This window comes from Biomphalaria glabrata, chromosome 2, assembly GCF_947242115.1.
Source record: "Biomphalaria glabrata chromosome 2, xgBioGlab47.1, whole genome shotgun sequence".
In the NCBI taxonomy this organism is placed as follows: domain Eukaryota; kingdom Metazoa; phylum Mollusca; class Gastropoda; family Planorbidae; genus Biomphalaria; species Biomphalaria glabrata.
In genome coordinates this window covers 25,481,955-25,506,250 of record NC_074712.1, presented here as the reverse complement: position 1 = coordinate 25,506,250, position 24,296 = coordinate 25,481,955, and the positions used below count along the sequence as shown (strand labels likewise).

Sequence of the window (24,296 nt, the reverse complement as noted above, 5' to 3'; positions counted from 1 at the left end):
ATGTAAAGTTCATCTGTTTTTGTGGCCTACGTTTAATGAGGGTGTCATGTAGCCAGCACAACGACCAACCGCCTTTACTTTCCCCAACTAATGTCAGGTACCCATTAGAGCTGGGTAGACTCTTAGGCGCCCAAGGATTCCGAAGTTGAATATCCCAGTCTTCACCAGGATTTTTCTCTTTAAAAAAACTGCTTGCATAACTGATTTTAAAAATTAGATTTTTCGCTTTCAGGGAAAAAAAAGGAGCCGTTGCATCAAAACTTTGAATGGTCTAAAATATTGTGATGTCGGATTTTCAATATCTTTTCTAGTTTACGAGATCTTAACGGGACAGACGGTCAGACGGACAGACATTTCACACAAAACTAATAGCGTCTTTTCCCCTTTCGGGGGCCGCTAATAAATATAAAAACAAAGCTTATCTAATGGAAAGAACTCCACATTTACTACTAAATCTCTTAATGTAGATTTTTTTTCCTTTTTTTATTTTAAACTAAATAATTAATTACCAATAGGTAATTACTAATTGGTTAATTTTTCAATTAGTTAATGTTTTGTTAGGCACTGGTAAATAAATCTTATATGATACAGACGTTACTTCAAAAAAGAAGATGATTACATCCTACGTGTCATGCATTTAGTCATGCATATTAACCAATGACCTAAATTCTGCCAAGTCACTGGTTTTCCTGGCTAGCTCAGGCAACCCATTCCATGCTCTAATAACGCTAAGGAAGAAAGAGCATTTGTACAAATTTGTCCTAGCATATGGAATGAGGAATGTGCCTCTATCTTTGTGTCTTTCTTTGTCATTAAATTTTGTTTTTGTATTTGAAGATTATGGTTCAGTGTTTTATGTATGATTGCTACTTTACTTTTAGCTCTTCTATCCTGAAGGCTTTCTAAATTTAGTGATTTTACTAAAGTTGTTACTCGTCAAATGTGAATATTCATTAGTTATGAATCTCACTGCTCTATTTTGTGTCTGTTCCAGTTTCTTAATGTTTTCTTGAGTTGGAGGGTCCCAAACAGAAGATGCATATTCTATTATTGGCCTAACCAAGGTTAAATAACATTTTAGTTTTATGTTCTTATTTAATTTATAGAAATTTCTTTTAATAAACCCTAAATTGATTTTTTTTTATTATTTCATCAATATGGGGATTCCATGACAGTTTTTCATTTATTATAAGACCTAGGTATTGTGTAAAGTTTCTGTTTGATCTGAAAATGGGTGTGCAAGAATTAAATGTACAATTATCCAAGGCATTGATGGCAAACTTTCTTAGTAGCAGGCCAAAAATTGAAAGAAAAATTTTGGTATACCATACAATTTTTTATATGAAAACAATACAAAATTAAAAAAAAAAAGGTCTGAAAGGGGAACTTTTTTTACTTAATGATATCAAAATGAAACTAATGTGATGCATGAGGATATACTGTTTTGATAACAGTTGCCATAAATTTAGTTTAAATTGGGACGTAATTATTCTTAAGAACAGACTGAGGAATTCACCCATTAATCTATTTCTGACCCAGCATTTTGTATGTAATATTACTGGAAAAGCTGCTTTCCAACAGTCATTTTTAGCTTTACCTAGTGTTAAAATAAATTCTAGAATTGCAACAAACACTTTTATAAAGTTAACATGTAAACAAGATTCTTTATTCAGCCATCACTGTGTCCTACATGCATGGGCATAAATCTTCCTACAATATATCTGTTAGGGGGATAACAGATAATATTATGTAACATTTCATCAACATCTCCTCTCCTCCCTAAAAAAAACAACATGCAAGTATTGGGTGAATTAATGCAAGGGACTTAACACATTTCATCACCATCTAACTTATTACCAAATAGAAATTGTTCCTTGAAATCTCGGATATTGCCTTGCAGAATCAACTATTTCATACAGTATTCAAATTTTTTTATGGAAGAAAGATACTTTTTTTTTTCAGTTCTCTAATTTTCTAGAAGATGCATCCTACACTAAGTCATCTTACTTTCATGTAGTAAATATATAAATATGTTGCATAAAACTAAAGCACTCTTCAAATTACAAGAATGTTGGCCCAAAAAATTAAAAGTATTTACATATATTCAGAGAATGTCCAGCTGTATGATGCAGTGTCTGTAAACAACATTGTGATCATGGTAGACTCCAATTAAATTTGCAAACTTAAATTGTACACTGTTAAGGAATTCTTCATAAATTTGTAGTTTTACTCTGAGCAATATAACTTGCTTATGTTGCAGCTTTATGTGGAACTGTCATGCTTTTGAAAAAGATTTTACTGGCCTAACATAATTTATTTTCAGCTTTTTGTTTTCTTTCATCATCAGTTAAAGATACATAAATGAGAAACAGCGGTTAGACATTATTATGTTTGAAAAAGTACTTCTATAAGTAATCTTCTTAGAAAAAAAAAAGGCTGAATCTACTTTACATTTTCATATTCAACATTTTAGAGTTGCACATAAAATATACATGAAATCAAATGTCACTTGACAAAAATCCCAAATTTCAAATCAGCAGTCACATCAAGTCTTGAATCATCCAAATAACACTAATATTGCTCTTAAGTTTCAACGCATGTTAAAATCTTGAATTTTTACATAATAAGGAATTATTATATTATTTTAAATCATTGTTACAAAACTTTTCGATGGCTGGAGGTTGGTCTACAGGACCCTTTTTGGTATCAGACAAAATAATTGATCACCAGTAATTAATTGACTGATTGGTTAACTCTTTTTATTGATTCATGTTTTGTTAGGTACAATAAAAAATTGTGTAAAGTTTCAACTTGATCTGAGAATGGGTGCTGGAAAAATAAAGTGTTCAAAATTTGTACCAGACAGATGGAGTGAGTTGATATAACTTTTGTAAAAATATGCTGCCATCTGATATTTAATATACCCATATACTATATATCTTACAAGTCATAAATTTTTAAAATAAACACATCTGATTAACAGAGTTTTTTATAATATAAGAGTTGTCACTTGTCTTTTAAAGCCTAAATGTGTACTTTTATATTCAAGGTAAAGATCAAAGTGTAACATATTTTATTATTATTATTACTTGCATTCATTTTCTAAATGTTTCAACTTTGTTCTTTAGGAATCAAGACTTTCAAGAGGTTACTGTTGAAATTTCAGGAAAACCACCACTTAAATTTGCATTAGCTTATGGCTTTAGAAACATTCAAAATATTGTTCAAAAACTAAAGCGTGGCAAATGTCAATATCATTTTGTTGAAATAATGGCATGTCCCTCTGCATGCAACAATGGTGGTGGACAAATACGCTCTGAGCCTAATGAGACTCAAAAAAATCGACTTCAAGCAGTTGAGAAAATCTATTCAAGTGTTGATGTTGTTGATCCTTTTGACTTGAAGCCAGTCAAAGAGTTGTATGAGAAGTGGCTGGGAGGCAAGGGCTCACAGAAAGCTTATGCAATGCTTCACACTCAGTATCATGCTGTGGAAAAATCAAATAATGCCATCAATATTAAATGGTAATGATGGCTAAGTTAAACATTTTTCAATTAAGGAATTATTCAGAAGCATGAAAGGTGTATTTTATCTCTGAGCACTTTAAGTACGTCCATTGTATGTCAACACAAAACAGAATTAACCAAATATAAATTCATATATTTATTCATTTATTCTCCTACATAAAGACAATGAAAAAAGCTCATGTTTTAAGATGCCTTGAAGCTACCATTAACAATTTACTGGTGTTCTAAGTTTAAAAGTATGCATTAAGAATTTTAATAACATATTGTAATGTTTTCATTTTCTTCTCCTGATATTTTTGTATGAGTTGAGGTGAATATTTGCATGGTCCAAATAAACAATAACACTTAAATGGACATTTTCTTTATCAAAACATTGAATAGCTGTGTATGGCTGGGATTGTCTGAAAGGCATTTTATGTTCCATAGATTAAAAAAATGAATGTATTTATAAATATTAATATATTTTAAATAAAGGAGCCAAATAATTGTCAGAGTGTGTATGTAGGCCTATGTATGTTTATAAAATTATATTTGTTTATAATAGGCAGTTTAGAAAGAGGAAGGCAATGGAAAGGTATTTTATGTGAGTGAGTAGAAAGGTTTGTGAGTGTGTATAAAATACAGCTATAAATGGGCAGTTGTAGGATCATTAAGATGTAATCTGTTCTAATTAAATCATAGGCTGCCCAATATGGTATTAAGGCTTGTCCTTCCAAAGATAAGAGTACATTATTATTTTATTTCACATCACTTTGTGTCATGTAATATACAACCAAGGTTTCATGGTTTGAATAAATGTTTACAACAAATTCAGTTATAAAAGATTGCATACTACTGAAAACAGACAATGGATTTTCCATAGAACCTAGATTAAAAATAGATTTGTTTCTCAGAAATGAATACCTGTATAAGAAAGGTTATTCATACAAGGAGAATACAATAATTGGGGGTCTTTGAGTTGATGAAAATGTTTACTATGTCTACTTTTGTGAATCTACTATTGAAATTATGTTGCTTTTAGTGTGATTTCAAGATGAGGATTAAAAATGTCTATTTTGCAAAGAGGATTTCTATTCTGTTTCTTCATTTAAATAATTATCTCCGGCAATACATTGAAGTACTGATAAATAATTTATTGAAGCTTAGTTCTTCCAGAGGAATAGCTTGAAGAAATATTTCTATTCGCAAATTAGTCCACTTTTAACATATTTATTTTCACTTTGTTAGTAATAGGTAAGGTGACCCTACTTGGGTGGGACAGTCACGCTTAGGACCACTCATCATGCTTTTCTTAAAATGTCTGGGCAGGACAGGCAATATCCTTCTTTCGTTAAAAGTTGATCAATGTCAAATTTTTTTTTTCAATATATGATTTAGTACATCGCCTTTATATAAATAGCCTCATAGTTATGGCCTTATGGCATCTCTGTCTTGATGCTTATTTAGACGCTTCTCATGCTCCTACATTTGATGTGTGGTAGACTCCCAGATATAACCAAACACCTGAATACAGATTGTCATAAAAACGCTTAGCAGTTGAAAGCTTCTAGTAGGCTTTTCACAAGGTATTTCTTCAACATTGAAAGTAGTATTTTGGAAATTAAAGCTTAACATCCGCAAAAGTTATTGCCTATCACAGTTTTCTATAATACCAGTTTTAGATCAATGAATTGAACGTTGAAATCACTTCAAAAAATGAATGACCCAAAACTCAAAAGAACTAAATGTGAAGCAATCTAAAACTTCTTTGCCCATTTTATACTGAACAAAGAAAAGAAGTAGGTTAGTGATGGCCAGTTTGTGACAGTGTACACTAGGAACCACAAAGACGGGCTATGGAAAGACTAGATGTGTAACTCTGTAATGGAGAAACTACTTTGAAATCAAATTTCTTGCCTCAAGAGAAGCACCCCACCACAATCAAAAACCTCTTTGAAAACTCGTGTACTGAATTTAGCAGTATTTTGTACATAACATTGTGGAAATATTCCATGCAACAATTCTGCTGCTTATTGATGTTGAATGTCAAGAGTTCTCGAAGTATCTTGTGCCATTAACAGATTGGTTTGATATTTTGAGTTTTTGGCACATCTGCACAATTTAGGCCATGTCGTGCCCATAAATCCTCAAGGGTTACTTCCTCTCTATAGCTCAGGATCTAAATGTTATACAGCTAAGTTATTAAAAATAAGGTCCATTCATAGCTCAAAAATGTATATAATTCAATAATAATCTGTTGTAAATATATATACTTACAATTACTTTGCCCTATCTCAAATCAAATTTTCGTAGTCAACCCCACTTCTCGGATAAAGCCCAGTATTTTTTCAGGTTCACATAATCAAAAAGGGTTTTCAAGTTGTCTGCTCCAAAATATTTCCCTCTAATATCTTAGTATCTGGGGCAATCAAGGAGGATATGTTCCACAGTGAGATAATACTTTGGATTACGTTGGATTGGTTGGAAAAAAAGATGTACCAGCGTAAGCTTTAACCGAGTGTCTGAGAGAGAAGCAACCAATTCTACAGTGTCAACACCTTTGACTATTGCAGCTCCGACCTTAACAAAAAGTCTCTTGAAATCAGAGTTTTTCTCCTTCCATCAGGTGGGCAGAAGGTACTGCATAATATCGTCATAATGGAAAGCCTGCAATTATTTGGGTTCAAACTTCACTTGCAATGATAAAGTTATTGGATGAAATATACTATGTGGCAATTTACCTTCATTTTCAGAAGAATTTATTAGCTCTACAGAGAAATGTAAAAGAATGTTGATTTCTTTTTGTGTCTACTTTCAATGAAGTCCCATTGAACGTTAGAAAGGCTTTTATCCAACCAACAGGCCTGGACGTAGGATTCTTCACCAGCAGTGATGGCCATGGTCCAAGTAAGGCTACCATATCACGTACACAGCTCCTAGGTCCTACTCGCTAGAAGTTGCAGAGGACAGTGCTAATCATGGGGAGTTTGTGTCAACCAGAAACTAACACTGTTACTGAGAAGTATTCTCTGCAGTGAAGGCCTCAAGTGAACCGAGAAAACACAAAAGTGGAAACACTAACATTTTTAATCGTGAAGTGTCATTTTGACATAAAAATCTGATAGAAATCCTAATGAAAAAATGTATGACACAAACTTGCTAAAATCGAAACTTTACAAGCAGATTCATACTTCCATAAATTACGGTTTCAGAGGGAACAAACTCACAAAACGATGAAACTGCTGGACCATCACCATTACAGATTAGATATAACAGGACCAATTTAAATTTAATTTTTAAAATGCCTTATTTAATGAAAACAACAATGCATTGCAACGTCTGAGCAGTCTGCATTTTGTTATTTCCTATGATTGACATATGTCGCGCTTTCACTCCTCAGATATCAGGTCCCCTTATCATAGAACATGTACCCTGGTAGCTAAGAAGACCACAAGACTCCTAATCAACAAAATGAAAACAGAAACTAATAGGATTAATAATAAGCAAGAAAACCCAATCACGCTACTGAGGGAGAACATCCTTGATACACTAGACCACCTCAATTATCTGGGAAGTAGGATTAGCAAAGACGATGGAACGGATGACAATATACGAAATCTAATTAATAAAGCTAGTTTTGCCTTTACCACTCTTGAAACTATCTGGCGCTCCAAAGCACTGTCTCTACAGAAAGAAATCTGAATCTTTAAAACAAGACGGTTCTTAGACATGGAGACTCACAAAAACAAATATGGAAACACTCCTGACCTTCACAAACAGTTGTCTACGTCAGATATTTGGAATTAGGTTGCCTGAAAAGATATCTCTACTGTCAATTGTGGGAAAGAGCTCAGTGGAGAGGTGTGGTTACGGCCCTATACTCCACTGGGGGTTTACAGGAATAAGTAATATATTTAGAGAATCAGCTTATTTAGAATAATCCATGTTCACAAACAGTATTATACAGCCCCAAAGCACACACACACACTCTAATAGTCCTTTATATTCAGATTTTAGGACTTTTTTTATTGTAGATCTAGATATTGTTGTTTTGAAGTTGAGCAACATATTATCATTAACTTTACATTTCTAACTGGAGTCATTTTCTCCACACACCACATGCTTACATACAGATGTAAAAACACATTTGATGATCACAATGATCTAAGGACACTCTGCACCTAGAGGAAAATTACATTAAAGATCTAGACCTGTGAAGACAATAGACATAAAGAAGGAAAATGGAACTAAATAAATGTACGCACCAAAACAATGTTAATAACTACCTAAAGCTGAAGAAATTATATTGTACTTTAAACATTAAAATGGCTTTCAAATACATATTTTGTGAATTTAAAAAAATCATTTTTGGTAAATTTAACCGCTACAGTTTCTCTCTTGAAAATGGCTTAGATGTCTCAGGCTTAAGTAAGAACAAGTTAAATTTTTGTATTTTATCGTGGAAAGCAAGTAGGAGAATTAGTGATTATGAGTGAGTAGTTTGTACCAAGGTGCAGAGTGTCCTTAGATCATTGTGATCATCAATAACATTGATTAAAGAAACCTCAAAATGAGCTACCAGACTTATATAGAAAATTAAAAATATATATACACATATAATTAGTAAAATTACTTATAAAAAAAATAGAAACAACATGAAATAAAATCAGTTGACATTTAATGTACATATTTGTATACATTAAAACTCCATCGTAAATAGAGAGCACAAATCAAGTCTACCATATAAGTTTTTGCCACCAATTTATGGGCTTTATTTTTTACTATTTGCAAATATTGTGTTCTTTATTTGACACCAATTAACATGAAATATGTGAACTCTACGTAAAACTAGAAAAAATATATCAATAACAATTCATAGTAGTAACCAACTCAAAGGGTGAGTTAAAAAAAAAAGGTTCAATAATTCTTTTAGTTCATTAACAATCCTGAACTTATAAACCTACAACCTATCTCAAGTATTAACATTTTGCATTTTGGGTCATATTCATACCATAACTGTGAAACTCTATCCTTTCTACTAGCTGTCAAAATAATAAAGTAAAAAGAAAATATGAACTAATGAAAACTGAAAGACAAGACTTAGAGATGAACAAAAAATCATAACCACTTATACTAGTCTATACCAGGTATTTATTTAATGACACAAATCACAAACACTGTGTAACCATTATGTTAATTAAAATTTACTCCAAAATCTGTATAGATCCTATAGAAATTCATATGTTCTATAACAAAAGGCTTAATTTATTGTTTGTTTTTTTGGCCCCTAGCCATCCATGAACTATAAATCCTTGGTAGAGAAAGATTGACAAGACATAATGTCCGACACTCTGGTTACCTAAGAAAATGTAAAATCAATTTTAAAAAACCCTGTGAAATCAGAGACAATGAGAAGCTTGAAACTATTTAGATACTCTTGTATAAAGTTATCTAACTTTTTATTTACTGTAAGTACATACTGAATGTTTACCATAATAAATGCTACTATAGTTTAGCAACCAACTATAATTGGTACACATTTTTAAAAATAATCTGTTTAAAATCTAGATTGTCACAAATCATAATTATCAAACATTAAACACTTATTGTTCTGAACACATTAAATCCACATTGCGCTGTAGAAAAAATTAATCCAGGTATCTGGGGATGCCAATGCACCTCCTTTATATCTTTCTGGCCTAAATGCATGAAGAGCAACTGAGCTGGCACATCTGGTTCTTCTTGATCTTCTGCTGTTTCATCTCGTTCAACTGCAACATCCCATATGGTAACTTGATCATCAGAGCCTGATGCAATAAAAACTGAACTGTCCATAGGATTCCATTCCACAGAGGTGATGGATCCCTTATGATGTTCAAATACTGCAACCTCTTTACCATCCTGAAAGAAGATCACAATTCAAAGAAATTGTATGCATGTAATTATACAATTTTGTTTATGAAATTTATAAATTGAAGATTCAACAAAAGTTGTAAAACTAAACAGATTGAGAAAAAAATTTTGTGCAAAAATATGAGGACATATATATATATGCTTTGAGTTTTAACATGCTCATTAGCACAACTAGTTTTGTATATTGCCAATGTATAAAGAAGAAGGGACTAAACAACAAGAAAACTTCTCCTGTTTAAACAATAAAGTCTCAATAAGAAACCTTTCTGTGTATTTACTAAGTTCATTTTCGCACAGGTAAATGGCTTTTAAAAGCAAATCTTTGAGTCAGAAATGAGATTGTACTCATATTGGACCATGAAAGAAGAGATTATTATTTTAATGTAAAGAGTTTAATGAGTAAAAAAAATATTATTATTGTTTATTTATTGTTTATAACTATAATGATTATTTCCTTGACATGGTATGTAGGGAAAAAAAACTACTAGTAGAAATATAAACACAAAACTAATAAGATAATGGAATATACAAAACACAACAAAAGATTTTTTTAAATGCTACAAAAACCTTACTGCCTAATAATTAAATAATCAAATGAAGGTAAAAGAGTAGACTTACTGTGAATCTCCTAAGGTCCCAAATTTTAATCAGACCATCATCACCACCCGATATCACCAATGGTTCAAATTCACTCCAGTCAATGACATTAACATCTCTTAGGTGTGCATCATGTGCAACAAGTTTACAAGCTTTACTTGGCTGAGAGCGAGCATCCCATACACGTAAGCTTTTGTCAACAGAGCATGTCATGAAAACCTAAACACAAAGAATTTAATGTTATATACAGGTCAACAATAATTTAATTTTGCATTCAAATTTTTATCTGAGGGATTCAAGTGTCTAAAATAATTTGTAGCATTTAACCCCTCTTCTTGACTTCTTCAAAGGTGGTCATTCACTGTTAATTATCAACACTTCCCTAATACATTGTCTCTCCTTTCACTTGCCGGGCACAACATGGCCTAAAGTGTGCCGATGTGCCAAAAAACTCAAACACCTTTCACTTGCTGCTAAGATGAAACAAGATTTTCCTAACAACAAACGATAGGGCAAATCATGTAGCTCTAACACTGAAGAACAACAACATCAAAAAGAAATTTGCAATAACCTTTCATTTGATAACCTCATTGTTTTCAATGGAAAAGTAAAAGACACAATCATCTATGCTGAACCCTAAAACTTGTACTACCAAGGCTTGAACCACAAAGTGCATGCACAATAACCACATAGTGCATGCACATTAATAGTCTCTAAGCAATTAAGACACAAAGAGAATTAGAACAATGAGGATTCAATAATACAAAGACAAGAAATCAAATAATAGGATCACTCAATAAAAAATCAATGCTAAAAACTATCCATAATGTCATAGCTTCATTTGGACCTTATTGTGACATGAATTTTGAGTCACCTATTTAAATTGTGCTAAAAGCACAAAGGAAAAGTTCTCAGTGAGAGAATGATAGCTGGATATTTTAGTAGTCGTAATTTAGTCCCGAGGAGTGTATTTTCCAGTGGAGTTATTTATTATAGAAGTTGTCACATTAGCATTAACAGTTAACCAAGAGTGTTACATCTTTACATTAATTGGTGGCCAGAATTGATGGCTAGTCATTCTTTACATTCAGACTTTCTTTACACATACTATTCGTACATTTTTCCTTCCATAAATTTGCATATAAATGTAAAATAACATGAGACATATAACTGTTTAAGGAGTCTATTTTGTAATGGAAATTTTCCTTACATTATTTTCTTTAGGAGACCATTTAATGTCCTCTACAGATGCTTTATGTCCCTCAAATGGACGAAGATCAACCTTCCAAGTACTTTCGGTTGGCTGCCAAAGATGGATATTTTTGTTACAATCTCCAGTCAAAAGTCTTCCTAAGATTAGGAAAGAAAATCCTTTAAAAGCATGAAATTACCAATTAAAGATGGGTTGAACTCATGGCATTCTAAATATCTTCAATCAAATCCCAGTCTTCAACAAGATTCAAACTTGAGACTTTTCTGTTTGGAAAACTAAAACTGAAAAATTTTGGAAATGGCAAAATAATAAAATTGCAAAACACTTTATTTTCAAATTTATAGGTAAAAAATCTCTTCCAAATCATTGGTCATACATCAGGCTATAGGTTTTGTGGGTCAAAGATGAGGCCCAACCTAAAGATATGATTGTCACATCACAAGGGCTACACAGTCATTATAAAGCATGAATTTAGAGCATGGAATAAGTTAAGACGTGGCTCATAACTGGAATTTGTGATTTTGGCTTTTAACACCTTCCATTCTTTTAATAAGTACACTTTTGTATAAATATTGAATTAATGTGCTTGGAGAAGCTATTGGGCTTGTAAGTTAATATTTTATCAAGTTTCATCAACTTTTTTTCTTTTTCAAAACTGTATGACATTCTTATAAGAAATTGAGAAGTCAATCATTGAAGCAATCCTGTTTTAATGTGACAGAATACAAGACTTCAAGGAACTCAGGAATACTCAATATGAGTGATAAGTTATCAAATGTAAAGCGACATTGCAGATTGTAGATGCATGTATAACCCATAGAAGCCTTTGGAGTGTGTGTAAGAGAGAAGTTGCAGAATAGTGCATTGACTTGCTTAGAACTGAAATGCTGTAGCTTGGTAACTTAATTATAAGGTTTACAGCTTTGCACTAGTTAAGGAAGATTAAGAGTGTTTTAAAATAGATAAATAAATGTTATCAATTAAAAATAAAAAAAATATATAAAATTTATAGAGCTAACAAATACATTGAAATGAGTTCTTAATAATAATATAAATTATTGACTTGAAGATTTTATATAAATAGTATCCAGAAAAGCAAAAAGAACCCCCACCTAAATCAAGTTTTGACCAAGCTAGTCCATAGCCTTCAATGTTATGACCTTCAAAAGAAAACATAGGACTTGTATGAATATTTATGTTTTCAAATTCTGCAACTCTGTCTGGTGTGTTCAGAATACTTAGATGTGATGTCACATCATAAATGTAGACAATGCCATTCTCAGACCATGATGCGGACAGTACATGACTATCGACTGTAGTTGACTGAAAAAAAAAAATGATAACCTATAATTAGAATCCTAGATCCAACAAATAATAATTGTAATAATAATTGTAAAAATTATGAAATCACCAAAATTTAAGATACTTATTTTTACCTTCATAAAAAAATGTGCACATTAAATAAGAATAAAAAAAATACACATATGAATAAAGATCTTAGAATGTAAAAAAAAAAATTGCTGTGTGTTCATGTAAACCAACAGGATAGGCTAATGTTCATAGATTTGTATTGCTGTACGATGTTTGTAATTCTCTTTGCCAGTGTTGCATATTTCTTCTTTGGACATTACTATCCTGTAGAACTGATGCCTTGTGCAGCAGACCATCAGTGAATATCCACATTGTTGGATGATGGATGACATGAGAATAGAGATTGTTGGGCATGATGACAACCCTCAACAGTGTTGTTTGTACTGGCAGCACCGCCAAGGTATTTAGTCCATGTTTTTGGAGGGAATAAAGCTGAAACATAGTTATCTCCTCCACTGCACTGTCAGCAACCACGTACATATATGTATGCTCAAAGTAGGCTAACGGTTCGATCATTAGTTCATATTGTGGCATTGACTTGGCAAGTAACTCAAAGGAATCCATTAAATGATCTTTGTGAATGTAGGGTAAAGCTGGAAGACATCTAACCATTCCACTAAACTCATCAATGCAGTCATAATCACTTGTCATGCCCAATTCATTTATGTTATGTAATATACCATGACCGAGGTGAGAATAACACCCTGTTACTCTACATGCCTGACACACCCATAATAAAAAAAGCGCAATTGAGATATAATAATAAAGTGAAAGATAACTGCCAGGTTGCCACATCACAGGTCAGTGTTCAGGTCTACTATAACGATTGGTCTCGGATGAAGTGCCCAGACATAATTATACCAAAAACATTTTTTCACAAGCAACTAATGGATTAATAAATTGTAGTCTTACTAAATCTTACAACCTTAACTCTGTTCACACATCCATTATGCTTGATCATAGTTTGATATAGTTGTGGTTTCTTATTTAATCCAGTTTCATTATCTTCCTCATCAGTTTCACTCTCTTCTTCACTCTCATCATCATCATCAACATTATGCTCTTTTAGAGTTTTGTGCAGATTAGCCATTTTCATAACAAGTAAATAGTTAAAATGTCCAGTTTCAGACTGTGTGCCACCCAATAAATAGGATGTAAGTGGAAATTTTTCTCTGTTTTCCAAAAGATCATCTTTTAAGACTTCAAAACTTAAACAAGGATCACCTAAAAAAAAAAAAAATCATAATAAATTAAAGTATAACTAATGTTAAGTCTTAATATATACTTTAAATATAAATATTGATATTGGTAATATTTGTTAACTTGCAGTTATATTTCTTAAATTTGTATGATATGGTAGACACCCTAATGGGTGATTTGCTGATCACAATTTAATTGTTAAAACAGTGGACTAATCAAATTCCAATAGAAAAAGATAATACGTTGGCGTATCATAAAGTAAATAAATGTTTTTAACCATGTGCAAGGAAGTTGGAATGGGATCAAAGTAACAGGGTTTTTTTTTGGCATTTTTAAAACAAGACTCTTGACATAATATTCAGAGACACACTGAAACTCACATAAAGGAGAATTTTAACAGTAAAAAGTCAGTGAATTTTTGTGCCTTTGATCTGAAATATCTTGTGTCTAGATTTATGCTAAATCTGGTAAGATAGTTCACACTTCCTTGATCCTTGAATGTACAGATGAAGTTATAGTAACAATTACTAATATTATGAACTCTTCTCTGACATCAGACATTGTACCACAGCAATTCTAGCATGCACTTGCAAATCCAATATCCACCCACAGTGTATCAACTCTTCCTTTCCTGGCAAACCTCCTGGAGCGCATTGTGTTAGCGCAAATTCTTTCCCATCTCAAACAGTAGTGTCTCTTAGAAGAATTTCAATCTGCAAACAGGAGCTGGAACAGTTGCAAGGATGAGCAAGTGAATGATAGAGAAGTAAGATGAATGAAGATAAGACAAGAGTAATCAAGATTGGCACTCAAAACAACTTGACAAAAGTAGAAAGTACTGAATCCCTATCCATCTAGAACTGCCAGGTTCTTTTTGTGCACATAGTTCACAATCTTTTCTTTGATTCAGCTCTGTCTTTCGACCCACACATAAGTCAGCTTGGCAAGGATCTCTATCTGCAGCTGCACAGATTAGGCTAGATCCAATCTTATTTGGCAACTGAGTCAACAGAAAAGCAAGCTGTGTCATTTATACTCTCCCGCCTTGACTAGTGCAATGCTGTACTAACAGTTATACCAGATGACAAAATCAATAGCTTTCAAAACAACGATGCGTGACTAGTGCTACAAAAATTGTGATTCTGCTACAGCTCTCTTGCATGCACTCCATTAGCTTCCCATGAATGCAAGAATGAACTACAAGATGACCACACTTTGTTATCAGTGCATCTAAAATAAAGAAATGCCCTAGTACTTTAGTGAATTGATCACTCCAAATGTCCCTCAGAGAGCTCTGCACTTTTTGGACTCAATGCTTTTAATCACATCACCTTTCTCCCTCAAAAGTTACATTTTGCAGGCTTTATCAGTGTATGGATTAAATTCTTGGAACTCGCTGCTCATTTATCTCAAACAACATGCTTCGATACATTCAAGAAGAACATTAAGACCTATCAAAATTTTTTTTAGATTAGTTTGACATTTTCATTCTTTTGTCTGTTATGCTATTACAGCACCTTGAGCCTACATTATGCTTGTAAACAGCTCTTTATAAATAAAAAGTTGTTATTAATTATTATTCACTAGTCGACCGGCGGCATAGCATACGCTGCTATTTTGCAGGGCTGGTCTTAGGCCACTGCAACCTATGTGACCGAAGGATCCGCACTTTCATGGAACCCGCGCTAATTCAAGGTGTATAAATTATTAAATGAAACCATTTTATAACTTTAAACAGATTTCCCACACACTCCTGTCGATTTACCAGGAGCTCCTGGAAATGTCCCGAAATTGCAAAATATATGAAAAAGTCCTTAAAATATACGGAAATACATAGAAAAAAAATTTTCATTTTGGGGTGTCATTCAATATGGAAAACGTCAATCCTACGCGCTATTAATAAAAACGGCATTAAGCATTAGCCGTAATTGTGTAATCAGGTGAAAGAAGCTTCTCGCGCCTCAAACTAATGAAGAATTACTTGAGGTCAACAATTCTCAAAGATAGATTGAAACATTTGGTAATTCTTGCTATTGAGCGTGATCTATGTGGGAAACAGAATTATTATGATATACTGTATGACTTTGCTACGCGCAAGGCTCGTAAAATAATTCTGTACGTAGTAAAGAATGAATAAAATGCATAGACGAATTTATTTTCTAATACAAACTCTTAAATTTCACTTATTATCCGCTTCCCTACCCAAACTTGGCCCCACGAAATCCGTTTAAAATAGGGCCCCACAATGCTTAAGTCCGGCCCTGCTATTTAGTGTTAGTAAAATGTTTTGGATGTTCCTTCAGAGTTGACAATAGTTTACTTCCTAGTTCAAACCTCCTGCATGGAATGGGAGCGGACAGGGTTTGACAGTCCAGCGCGCAGCCATCCATAGCGAGCTGTGAAAACGTGTTCTCCCCCCCCCCCTGTTTTTTTTGTGGGGTGACAATTCGCAGAAATAAGAGAGTGATCTTTCCTTTACTTCTTGTTTGACCTGTTTAGGGAAGAAGAGAATTATATATATAGATAAGAAAAATATATTCTTTTGCAAGCATGAATGTGGACAAAAAAGCGCCATCTGCACTTTTTGTGTTCCATAAATGAAATGGAAAACGATCAATCTCATTATAAGATGCGCCATGTATTCCTGTGCAGTGGCGTCTTCCTCTTTCCTTGGGGATTCCAGGTTAGGGCTTGCCTTATTATGTTGGAGACAAACTTGCGAGGGTGTGACCTATCCATTTCCAGCGTCTCTGATGGATATTTATTTCAATGGGCTGCTGTTTTGTTCTTTACCACAGTTTCTCATTCGAATTCTTGTCTAGCCAGAAGATCATAAGAATCTTCCTCAGACAGGCATTGATGAATACCTGGATTTTTTTCAAGGTGGTGATGGTGATTCTCTAAATCTCTGATCAATAAATTAGTATTGGCTTAACGATGGTGTTGAAGAGCCTAATCATGTTGGTGTTGCTTATTTCCCTAGATCCCCAAGTGTTCTTCTGCTGGCGTAAGGCTGCTTAGGTTTTACCAATCCAGCTTCTGACATCTGCATCTGTTCAGAACAGATGCTGTAATGGTTAGACAGTAAACAAAAATAGTATCTTTAAATCCTCGTCCATTCATCTATAAAATTGAAATGATATAATGTATTTCTCTGGATAGGTAGGATTGGTAACAGCAAACGCAACTTTGATCGTGCTGAGTTTTTTTCCTGACCATGAGAATGCACAGCGTGAATCACTATCCATGTCATTTTCTTTTATTTGGACCAGAACAGAATGGACAACATCTCCCTTTATTAAGACAGGCATCATTGACTGAATTTCCACTATTCCAATCAGTCATGGTATAGATCTAGATTCTATGCTTTTGATGCACTGCTGTTTTAACTGGCTGATTGATTTTTCCCATTTTAACTAGATCTAGATAATTTTCTAAATCTCATAGTTTACTCTCTTGTCATGGTTTACAAAAAAAAAATTTTAAAAATTTAAGACTTTTTTTTTAAGTGTGCGGTTAGTGTTGCCATTTTGCAATAGTAGTTTTTATCACTCAACCCCTATTTATTTTACTTAACAGAAAGGAAGTGAAACAAATGTGTTTCCTGTCGATTTCAGAAGCCTAATTTTTGGGTTTTAATTGGCTGATGCATCATGGGTCTAGAAAATCTTCTTAACCCTGAACCTACTTTACTTTATCCGGAGAAGGAAAAAAATGTTTTGACTTTGACATAATTGAACTATTAATTATTATCTTGCAGAAGAAAACAAAATAAATGTGTCTGAAGTATAAAAAATGGAGCATGTGCAATATCCAATAGAAGAAAATTGTGTTTGCCATTACTATCAAAATAAATATGCAAGGAGACAAAAAAAGATGGGAGTGCGCAATCATTGTACAGGAATAGTGTGTGCATGAAAATAGTTCTTTACTACAATAATTCTAAGTTCCTTAATTTAATTTTTTTGCCTATAGATAGATACTAGGACTAGCTAGACACCGTCCCTAGTGTCAATGTAGATCTTTAGAGAATACTATTCAAAATATTGTAACTAGACTCAAGATCTAAATCTAGACATTCTAGATCTAGGAATTAAAAAAGGAATTATAGTTATAATAAAAGTTATAATAATAAGACATCCAAAGTATTCTTCTAGATTAGTCCTAAGGTAAGATCAGTCTAAGTCTAGATTACTAAGTCTAGACTATAACTATAGTCACAGTCTAGTCCAGTAGACGAGTAGTAATAGATCTAATACTAGTTTCTAGATCTAACAGTCTTACTCTTAAATTTAAGAGTCTCTAGTCTAGAATCTAAAGTACTTTTACAAAAAAATCAAAATAAATATATCAGATCTATATCTATTCTATAGCAACAGAAACTAAACTCTAGAGACTATGTTTATCTAGATCTAGATGTCTAGTTATGTACAACTTGATGTAATAAACATTTTTACAAAGTTACAGTTCTAAGAGTAACAAGAACATCAATATTATATAGAGTAAAGTGTGAAGTTCAAGCGAATTAAGCCTGCTAGCAGCCGTTTTCATGTCTAACCAGAGAGTCTACTCTAACCTATGAATTCCTCATCCTTTAGACAACAGTGTTACGTGTAGATCTAGCTGGCCCCACTAGAAATAAAAAATGCCTCTGTTGCAAGAATAATTTAGAAGGGGAGGGAGTGAAGGAGGAGTGATATGTGATCTCATACTCTTTTTCCAATCTTCCAACATGTTCAGTGGGAAAAAAAAAGGGGGGGTCTACGCCCTTTTCTGATTACAACATTATTTGAGACCATACCAAGAGCAGGTCCTCTCTTCTAACAGGCTCAGTCCAAGTGTAACCGGCTTGACACCAGCTCCCGTTAGACACAACAGGCTTTACAGTACATAGGAGTCGATTGATAATTGTATGCACTAGTATCATTTCCAATAGACTTAAGACACAACACACAGTCTTTATTACATTACTCTACTTTTAGCTCTCCCATGTTGAACGTATCAGTGAGTAAAAATGACATAACACTGTACAAAGTGTACATGGTCAATCGATAATTGTATACTATACACTACTCACTAGTATCGCTCCCACTAGACTTTAGACACAACACACTGTCTTTATTAGTCTACTACTATTAACTCTCCAGTGTTGAACATCTCAGTGAGTAAAAATGACATCACACATATTTGTTTTTGTGGTATTTTACTTGTCGACCAATAATTCTTATTCTACTATTCCTATCTTATAAATATAAATATATATCTAGAAAACTAGATTTGCATATATTGATTTAATCTGCATTTTAAAATTTATAATAAATTTATAAATATTATATTAGGTACTTCGATAAACTGACCTAGATCCATTTTTTTTCCTCCCAAAAAATGGCTGAAAAGTGTGTCAGCACATTTTACCCCTTTTTTAAGGGTGGTCATTTCCAGCAAAGTTTTAGCACATTGTATTTGATTTCAGGACTAATTGTGATTACTTTTTGTTAACATAAGATATCAGAGATCATTTTTATTTGCTTTTGAAGCCAATCTGTTAAATTTTTCTTAACAAAAGTTTATGTGAAAGTTGACATTTTTACAACTTTTTTCCTATAAAAGTTACAACAATGCTGTTAGCTACAATAATTTATCATATTATGAAATGTGTATATTTCAAATTTCATTAAATTATCTTGGCGCACTTTAAAGATATTTGATATTAAAATTAACAAAGACAAAGAAGGGTAAAATTTTATTTTTTAAATAAAATAAAAGTGTTTATAGTTACAACAATCTCACTAATTCTATTGAATTTTAGCATGTTAACATATATCTGTGTGCTAAGTTTGAACTTTGTAACTTGGCGCACTCTTTAGATATTAATTTTCAAAGTTGATGGTTAAAATCTATTTTTAGTAACAACCAACACTGTGATTTACTGGAAATGGTCAATTTCTATCTATCACGTCCTATTTTTAGAAGCACAGATAGGAATGTTTCATTTAGATTAGCTTTTATAATGTTTAAATGCTAGATTATGGAGAGGGGATGTGTCTTTATTATAATGACTTTGTATTGTGCAAATTTTAAAGTAAAAATAAATATTTTAAAATAATATTAAATTTTTTATTTTTTTTCATATTTTTTGCTCTGCGCACTATTAATTAATTTTTTTTTCTTCTGTGTGTTGTTTTTTTCTATTAGTATACATGTAAATTAATAGTTAATAAATGAGTATATTACATTTTTAAATGATGAGCTATTACTGCACAAAAAATTAAGTAAAAAATCTTTTAATAACTTCTAAATAAATCGCAAGGTTTCTTTTTTATTTTATTGTCTGTTGCAAGAAATTTTTCATTTACAATCTAATTTTTAAAGCATTTAAATTCAGGCATTTTAAAATGATTAATTGCCAGTGCTCTACAAAAAGGTTCAAACTGTTTTTTATGAAGTTTATTAAACTTATAGTCATTAAATTTTAGCAAATATTTTTCTGCACAGTGCTATTTTCATTTTTAATTTATAAAAATTATCTATCTGATGCATATAAATAGCTATTTAAATACAGTAGAATTCTTTATAATTAAACAAAATAAAACACACTTCAGATCTCTGATTTGTTTTATTTCTGATTTTTGGGCTCATATGATGACAAAATCACATTTATAATATATTTTTATTTTTTGTCAAAGGCTTTTTTTATATATTAATTCACTTTTTTTCAAAGATTTTATTGCTTGGTCTTATTTTTTAAATTGGTTTTAACAGAATACAGTTCAATGAAAAAGACTGTGAAGTTTCAACCCCATATCTTAAAGACTTTTTATAATAGTTAATACAGTTAATTAAAGTTCAACTGTCAGTTGTTTCGGTCACAGATTTTTTTTTTGCTTTACAAAGGCTAAAGAAGGCTAATTTTTGGCCACTAAAAATTTAATAACTTCCCTCAAAATTAACTCAGCAATATAAAATTGGTATCATTGGAAAGCATTTCTCAAGCTCTATCTAACCAAAATAGGTTTCATTGCATTGTGATCATTTTGAAATTTTTATCGAAGTACCTACTTTAGTCTTTGAACCTTTCTACTTGACTCAGTCATGACTCAGTCTTTAGTCTTTGACTCTTTCTATAACTAGACTAAATCTAAGTAAAAATACTAAAATGATCATAAAATCAAAAATGATGATGATTGATTGTTGATTGATAATTAAATTTGATTATTCAGACTATTCAGTATTCACACTATCATAGTGTCTTAGAGTGTCTATGATATCATATCTCACTATTGTGATGATTCATTGATTGATTACCAGTCGTAGCATGATGAAGCATGATGTATGTTGACTCATCGGCTACAAGTTCTTCGTCCTCATCTAACTGAGTTCTCCCTGGGATGTATACTGATTGTTGTGGGGCTTTTTTCTTTTTAACTGACGCAATGTTGTCCAACTGCATGGGTTCCTCTTCTTGCGACTCCATGCTTGAATGTTTACGTTTTTAACTTAACTTACAAGATCTATATAAACATAGAGTATAGAGAATCTAGAGCTAGACGTGTTACCAACTTGAAAATAAAAAAAGGATGCAAGATCTATAAAAAATTTAACTGCTGATATATTGGTTGCGTAGACTCACTGGCGGATCCAGGGGGGGGGGGGGGCGGTAGGGGCGATCGACCCCCCCCCCCCCACTCGGCCGACCCCCCCCCCGAAGGCCGGACGAATTATAGTATAGAATTCACACAATTTGTATGCGAATTTATTACTTATGTTAATAATATATACTAATTATTTATATTTCAACCTATTTTTAGATTATTTCGCCCCCCTTCTAGTATTTTGGCCGATTTGGTAGGGTCGGGAGGGGGCGATGGCATCAATCCGCCCCCCCCCCACCATAAACTTTCGAGTGGGGGGGGCGGTCCTATTTATTTGTAGAAATCACAGCTTGCTAACAGAATCAATTAAATATCTATATGATTAAAACTTGTTATCGGTCTTTTAACCGGTCTTTGTATAATTTCGTTCACCTGTTGGCCGATTGGAAAAGTAAGAGCGAATACCTCCACCGCCCTTCCCATCTAAACCCTTTGAGTGGGGGGGGGCAGTCCTACTTTTATGGAGAAATCATAGTATGTGAACAAAATTAGTCAAATATCCATATAATATAAACAGGTGGAAGTGCGATACATGCAATCCCCTTCCCCCCATCGGACAAATCAATACTTTTTCTTTTTGTATTATAGTAAGAAATTACAAAATTTAAAAAAAATCTGTCACTTATATAATTTATATATGCTATAAAGTAAATTCTTATATCGAGTCGCCCAACCACTATTCTTTAATGCAAAATGCAATCAATAGCAGAATTTATAAAAAGGAGCGAGAATTAATCGTTTTCATTTTACCACCCTTCCCCTTTCCAGACAGAGTTTGTGTAATTTGACATGAATTTATCATAACTATTTTAAGAAAGACTTTGCTTTGGAAAAGTTATAATTCAAACGAAATTTTTCAATATAACAGTCACGGTTGAGATGAGTTCAAAAGCCAGATAATCTTTTCCTAGTCGACTTTTCCCAACCTTTACTCTATCTCATATTTTTCTAGTTAAATAAATTTAGGACTATACCTCACAATTTATGCTAGAATTTTATTGAATATTATTAATCGAATTTTTTTTTCGGCGGCGATTCTCAAAACCTTAATCTAAATATGTGGGGTATCTAATCTTTTCAAAGAACAAATCAGTTGTATTTGCAATGTATTAAGGGACTATAAATTCATATTAGAATATTTTTCTCATTATTCAAAAGGCACTTTATAATAGAATGAATAATGAGCTGTAGGTCAGGAGAATGCGTTACTGCAGTGAAGAATGCCAGAAAACGCTTTTAGCGTCGAGGCTTCGCCCTGAACCTCACTGATGAATAATAAGCTGTAGATGTCAGGAGAATGCGTTTCTGCAGTGAGAAATGCAAGAAAACGCTTTTGGCGTCGGGGTTTCGCCCCGAACACAACTGATAAATAATGAGCTGTAGATGTCAAAAGAATGCGTTTCTGCAGAGAAAAATGCAAGAAAACGCTTTTGGGCGTCGGGGCTTCGCCCCGAACCCCACTTAAGAAGCTTACAGCGCTCTCCCAGACCCCCAAGCTTGCAAGAGAAAGACTTTTTTTTTTTTCTGTTTTTTTCGCCGAAGATTGAGAAACAGTCTTATTTTATTCTCATATGTCGAATATATATATATATATATATATATATATATATATATATATATATATATATATATATATATATATATATATGCTGTACGCACAATTATGCATAGGATTAGGGTTTACTGGGCGTTAGGGTTAGGGTTTGGAAAAAAATCGCCCCCCCCCACTCCAAAGTTCTGGATCCGCCAGTGCGTAGACTATATCATGCAGCGTTTCTCAATCTGTTATAATTACCACCATTTTCAAATAACACGAATTCACTGCTAGATTTACCTAAAAGCAACATAAATAATTAAGTATATATAATTTAGCTTAGCCCCCCCCCCCGCCCCCTGCTTGCATATATGGTGGACCTAAAAGCAACATAAATAATTAAGTATATATAATTTAGCTTAGCCCCCCCCCCCCCCCCCTGCTTGCATGATGGACCCAAAAAAATAGTTATTGGAATATTTTCAATCATTCTTTAGAAAGAGCGAAGGAAAAATTGCATTACTATGGGCCCCATTATAATAGCTTAAATTTATTTTATAGGGCTTTATCAAGTCTAAATAATAATAATAGAACTTTACGAACTCATTTATTGAAGAAATACTTCTCAAGTTCTAAAAATATATTATATATTGCATTCTTTTAAAGGTGTTCGTAGGCCTATATTCTAGTGCTATAGGCTGTTCTAAAGAAAGCTTTACTCAGAGCTCCTGAAAGTAAAGTTCCCTTTTCAGATCTTGAGATCTATATAATATATTATATGGGGCGGAGGATGTAAAAGTCATCTGTGTTTCTGTTGCCCACACTTAACGAGCGTGTTATGTGGCCAACACAATTGTCAACTGTCTTTACGTTTCCCCGCCTAATCTCGAGGTAGGCCTTATCTTATCTTATATAATACAGACACTACTTTAACGTTAGAGCTGGGTGGACTCAGAGGCGCCCAAAGATAAAAATAAATTAAAATCCCAGTCTTCACCAGCATTCGAACCCGTAACCACCGGTTCAGAAGCCATAGCAAATGGGCTAAATTACTGCTCAACCACAGTGCCTCCAGAGAGCTCCTGAAGTAGGCCTACTGTGAATTATTTCTTTTGCATTCCCTCTAACACCGAAGGCGTATAGTTCATTCAAAATAAATATTTCCTAGTTCTCTAGTCAAATGCAAATTAATTTCTTTTTACACTTTGAAAAATTATAATACTGTCAATTTAAACTAGAGTTTTCCCAGTGTGCCAAGAAGCTAGTAATTCTTTTCCTAACAATATACACCAACTGTCAAATTTCTAGAA

General features: G+C 32.9%; 2 protein-coding genes across 7 annotated transcripts in view; one reads left to right on the top strand and one right to left on the bottom strand.

The window, feature by feature from the left end:
* Positions 1–4,592, top strand: part of LOC106057327 (cytosolic iron-sulfur assembly component 3-like) — a 32,292-nt gene extending 27,700 nt beyond the window's left edge. For all 5 annotated transcript variants that reach the window (XM_056022086.1, XM_056022088.1, XM_056022089.1 and 2 more), the window contains exon 9: positions 3,129–4,592. In XM_056022086.1, the coding sequence (XP_055878061.1) occupies positions 3,129–3,528 (400 nt within the window). In that variant the 3' untranslated portion in view covers positions 3,529–4,592. The remainder of the gene's footprint in view (positions 1–3,128) is intronic.
* Positions 4,593–8,167: 3,575 nt separating this feature from the next.
* Positions 8,168–21,360, bottom strand: LOC106057320 (glutamate-rich WD repeat-containing protein 1-like). Of its 2 annotated transcripts, none has more exons than XM_056022090.1 (6): positions 21,079–21,360; positions 13,526–13,824; positions 12,342–12,552; positions 11,227–11,366; positions 10,038–10,235; positions 8,168–9,407 (listed from the first exon to the last, which is right to left on the bottom strand). In XM_056022090.1, the coding sequence occupies exons 1-6, from the start codon at positions 21,272–21,274 to the stop codon at positions 9,102–9,104; spliced, it is 1,350 nt and encodes a 449-aa protein (XP_055878065.1). In that variant the 5' UTR covers positions 21,275–21,360; the 3' UTR covers positions 8,168–9,101. The 2 variants fall into 2 exon arrangements, with proteins under 2 accessions (XP_055878065.1, XP_055878066.1); XM_056022091.1 differs by having other exon boundaries at positions 21,106–21,358.
* Positions 21,361–24,296: the final 2,936 nt, after the last annotated feature.

Bases quoted from the DNA above. Each gene is read 5' to 3' on its own strand.
- LOC106057320 (XM_056022090.1), bottom strand. From the start codon at position 21,274: ATGGAGTCGCAAGAAGAGGAACCCATGCAGTTGGACAACATTGCGTCA. The intron at 10,236-11,226 runs GTAAGGAAAATT...CTTTGTGTTTAG, and splicing joins GGTCTCCTAAAGAAAATAAT to GTTTTCATGACATGCTCTGT. The intron at 9,408-10,037 runs GTAAGTCTACTC...ATCTTCTTTCAG, and splicing joins GGGACCTTAGGAGATTCACA to GATGGTAAAGAGGTTGCAGT.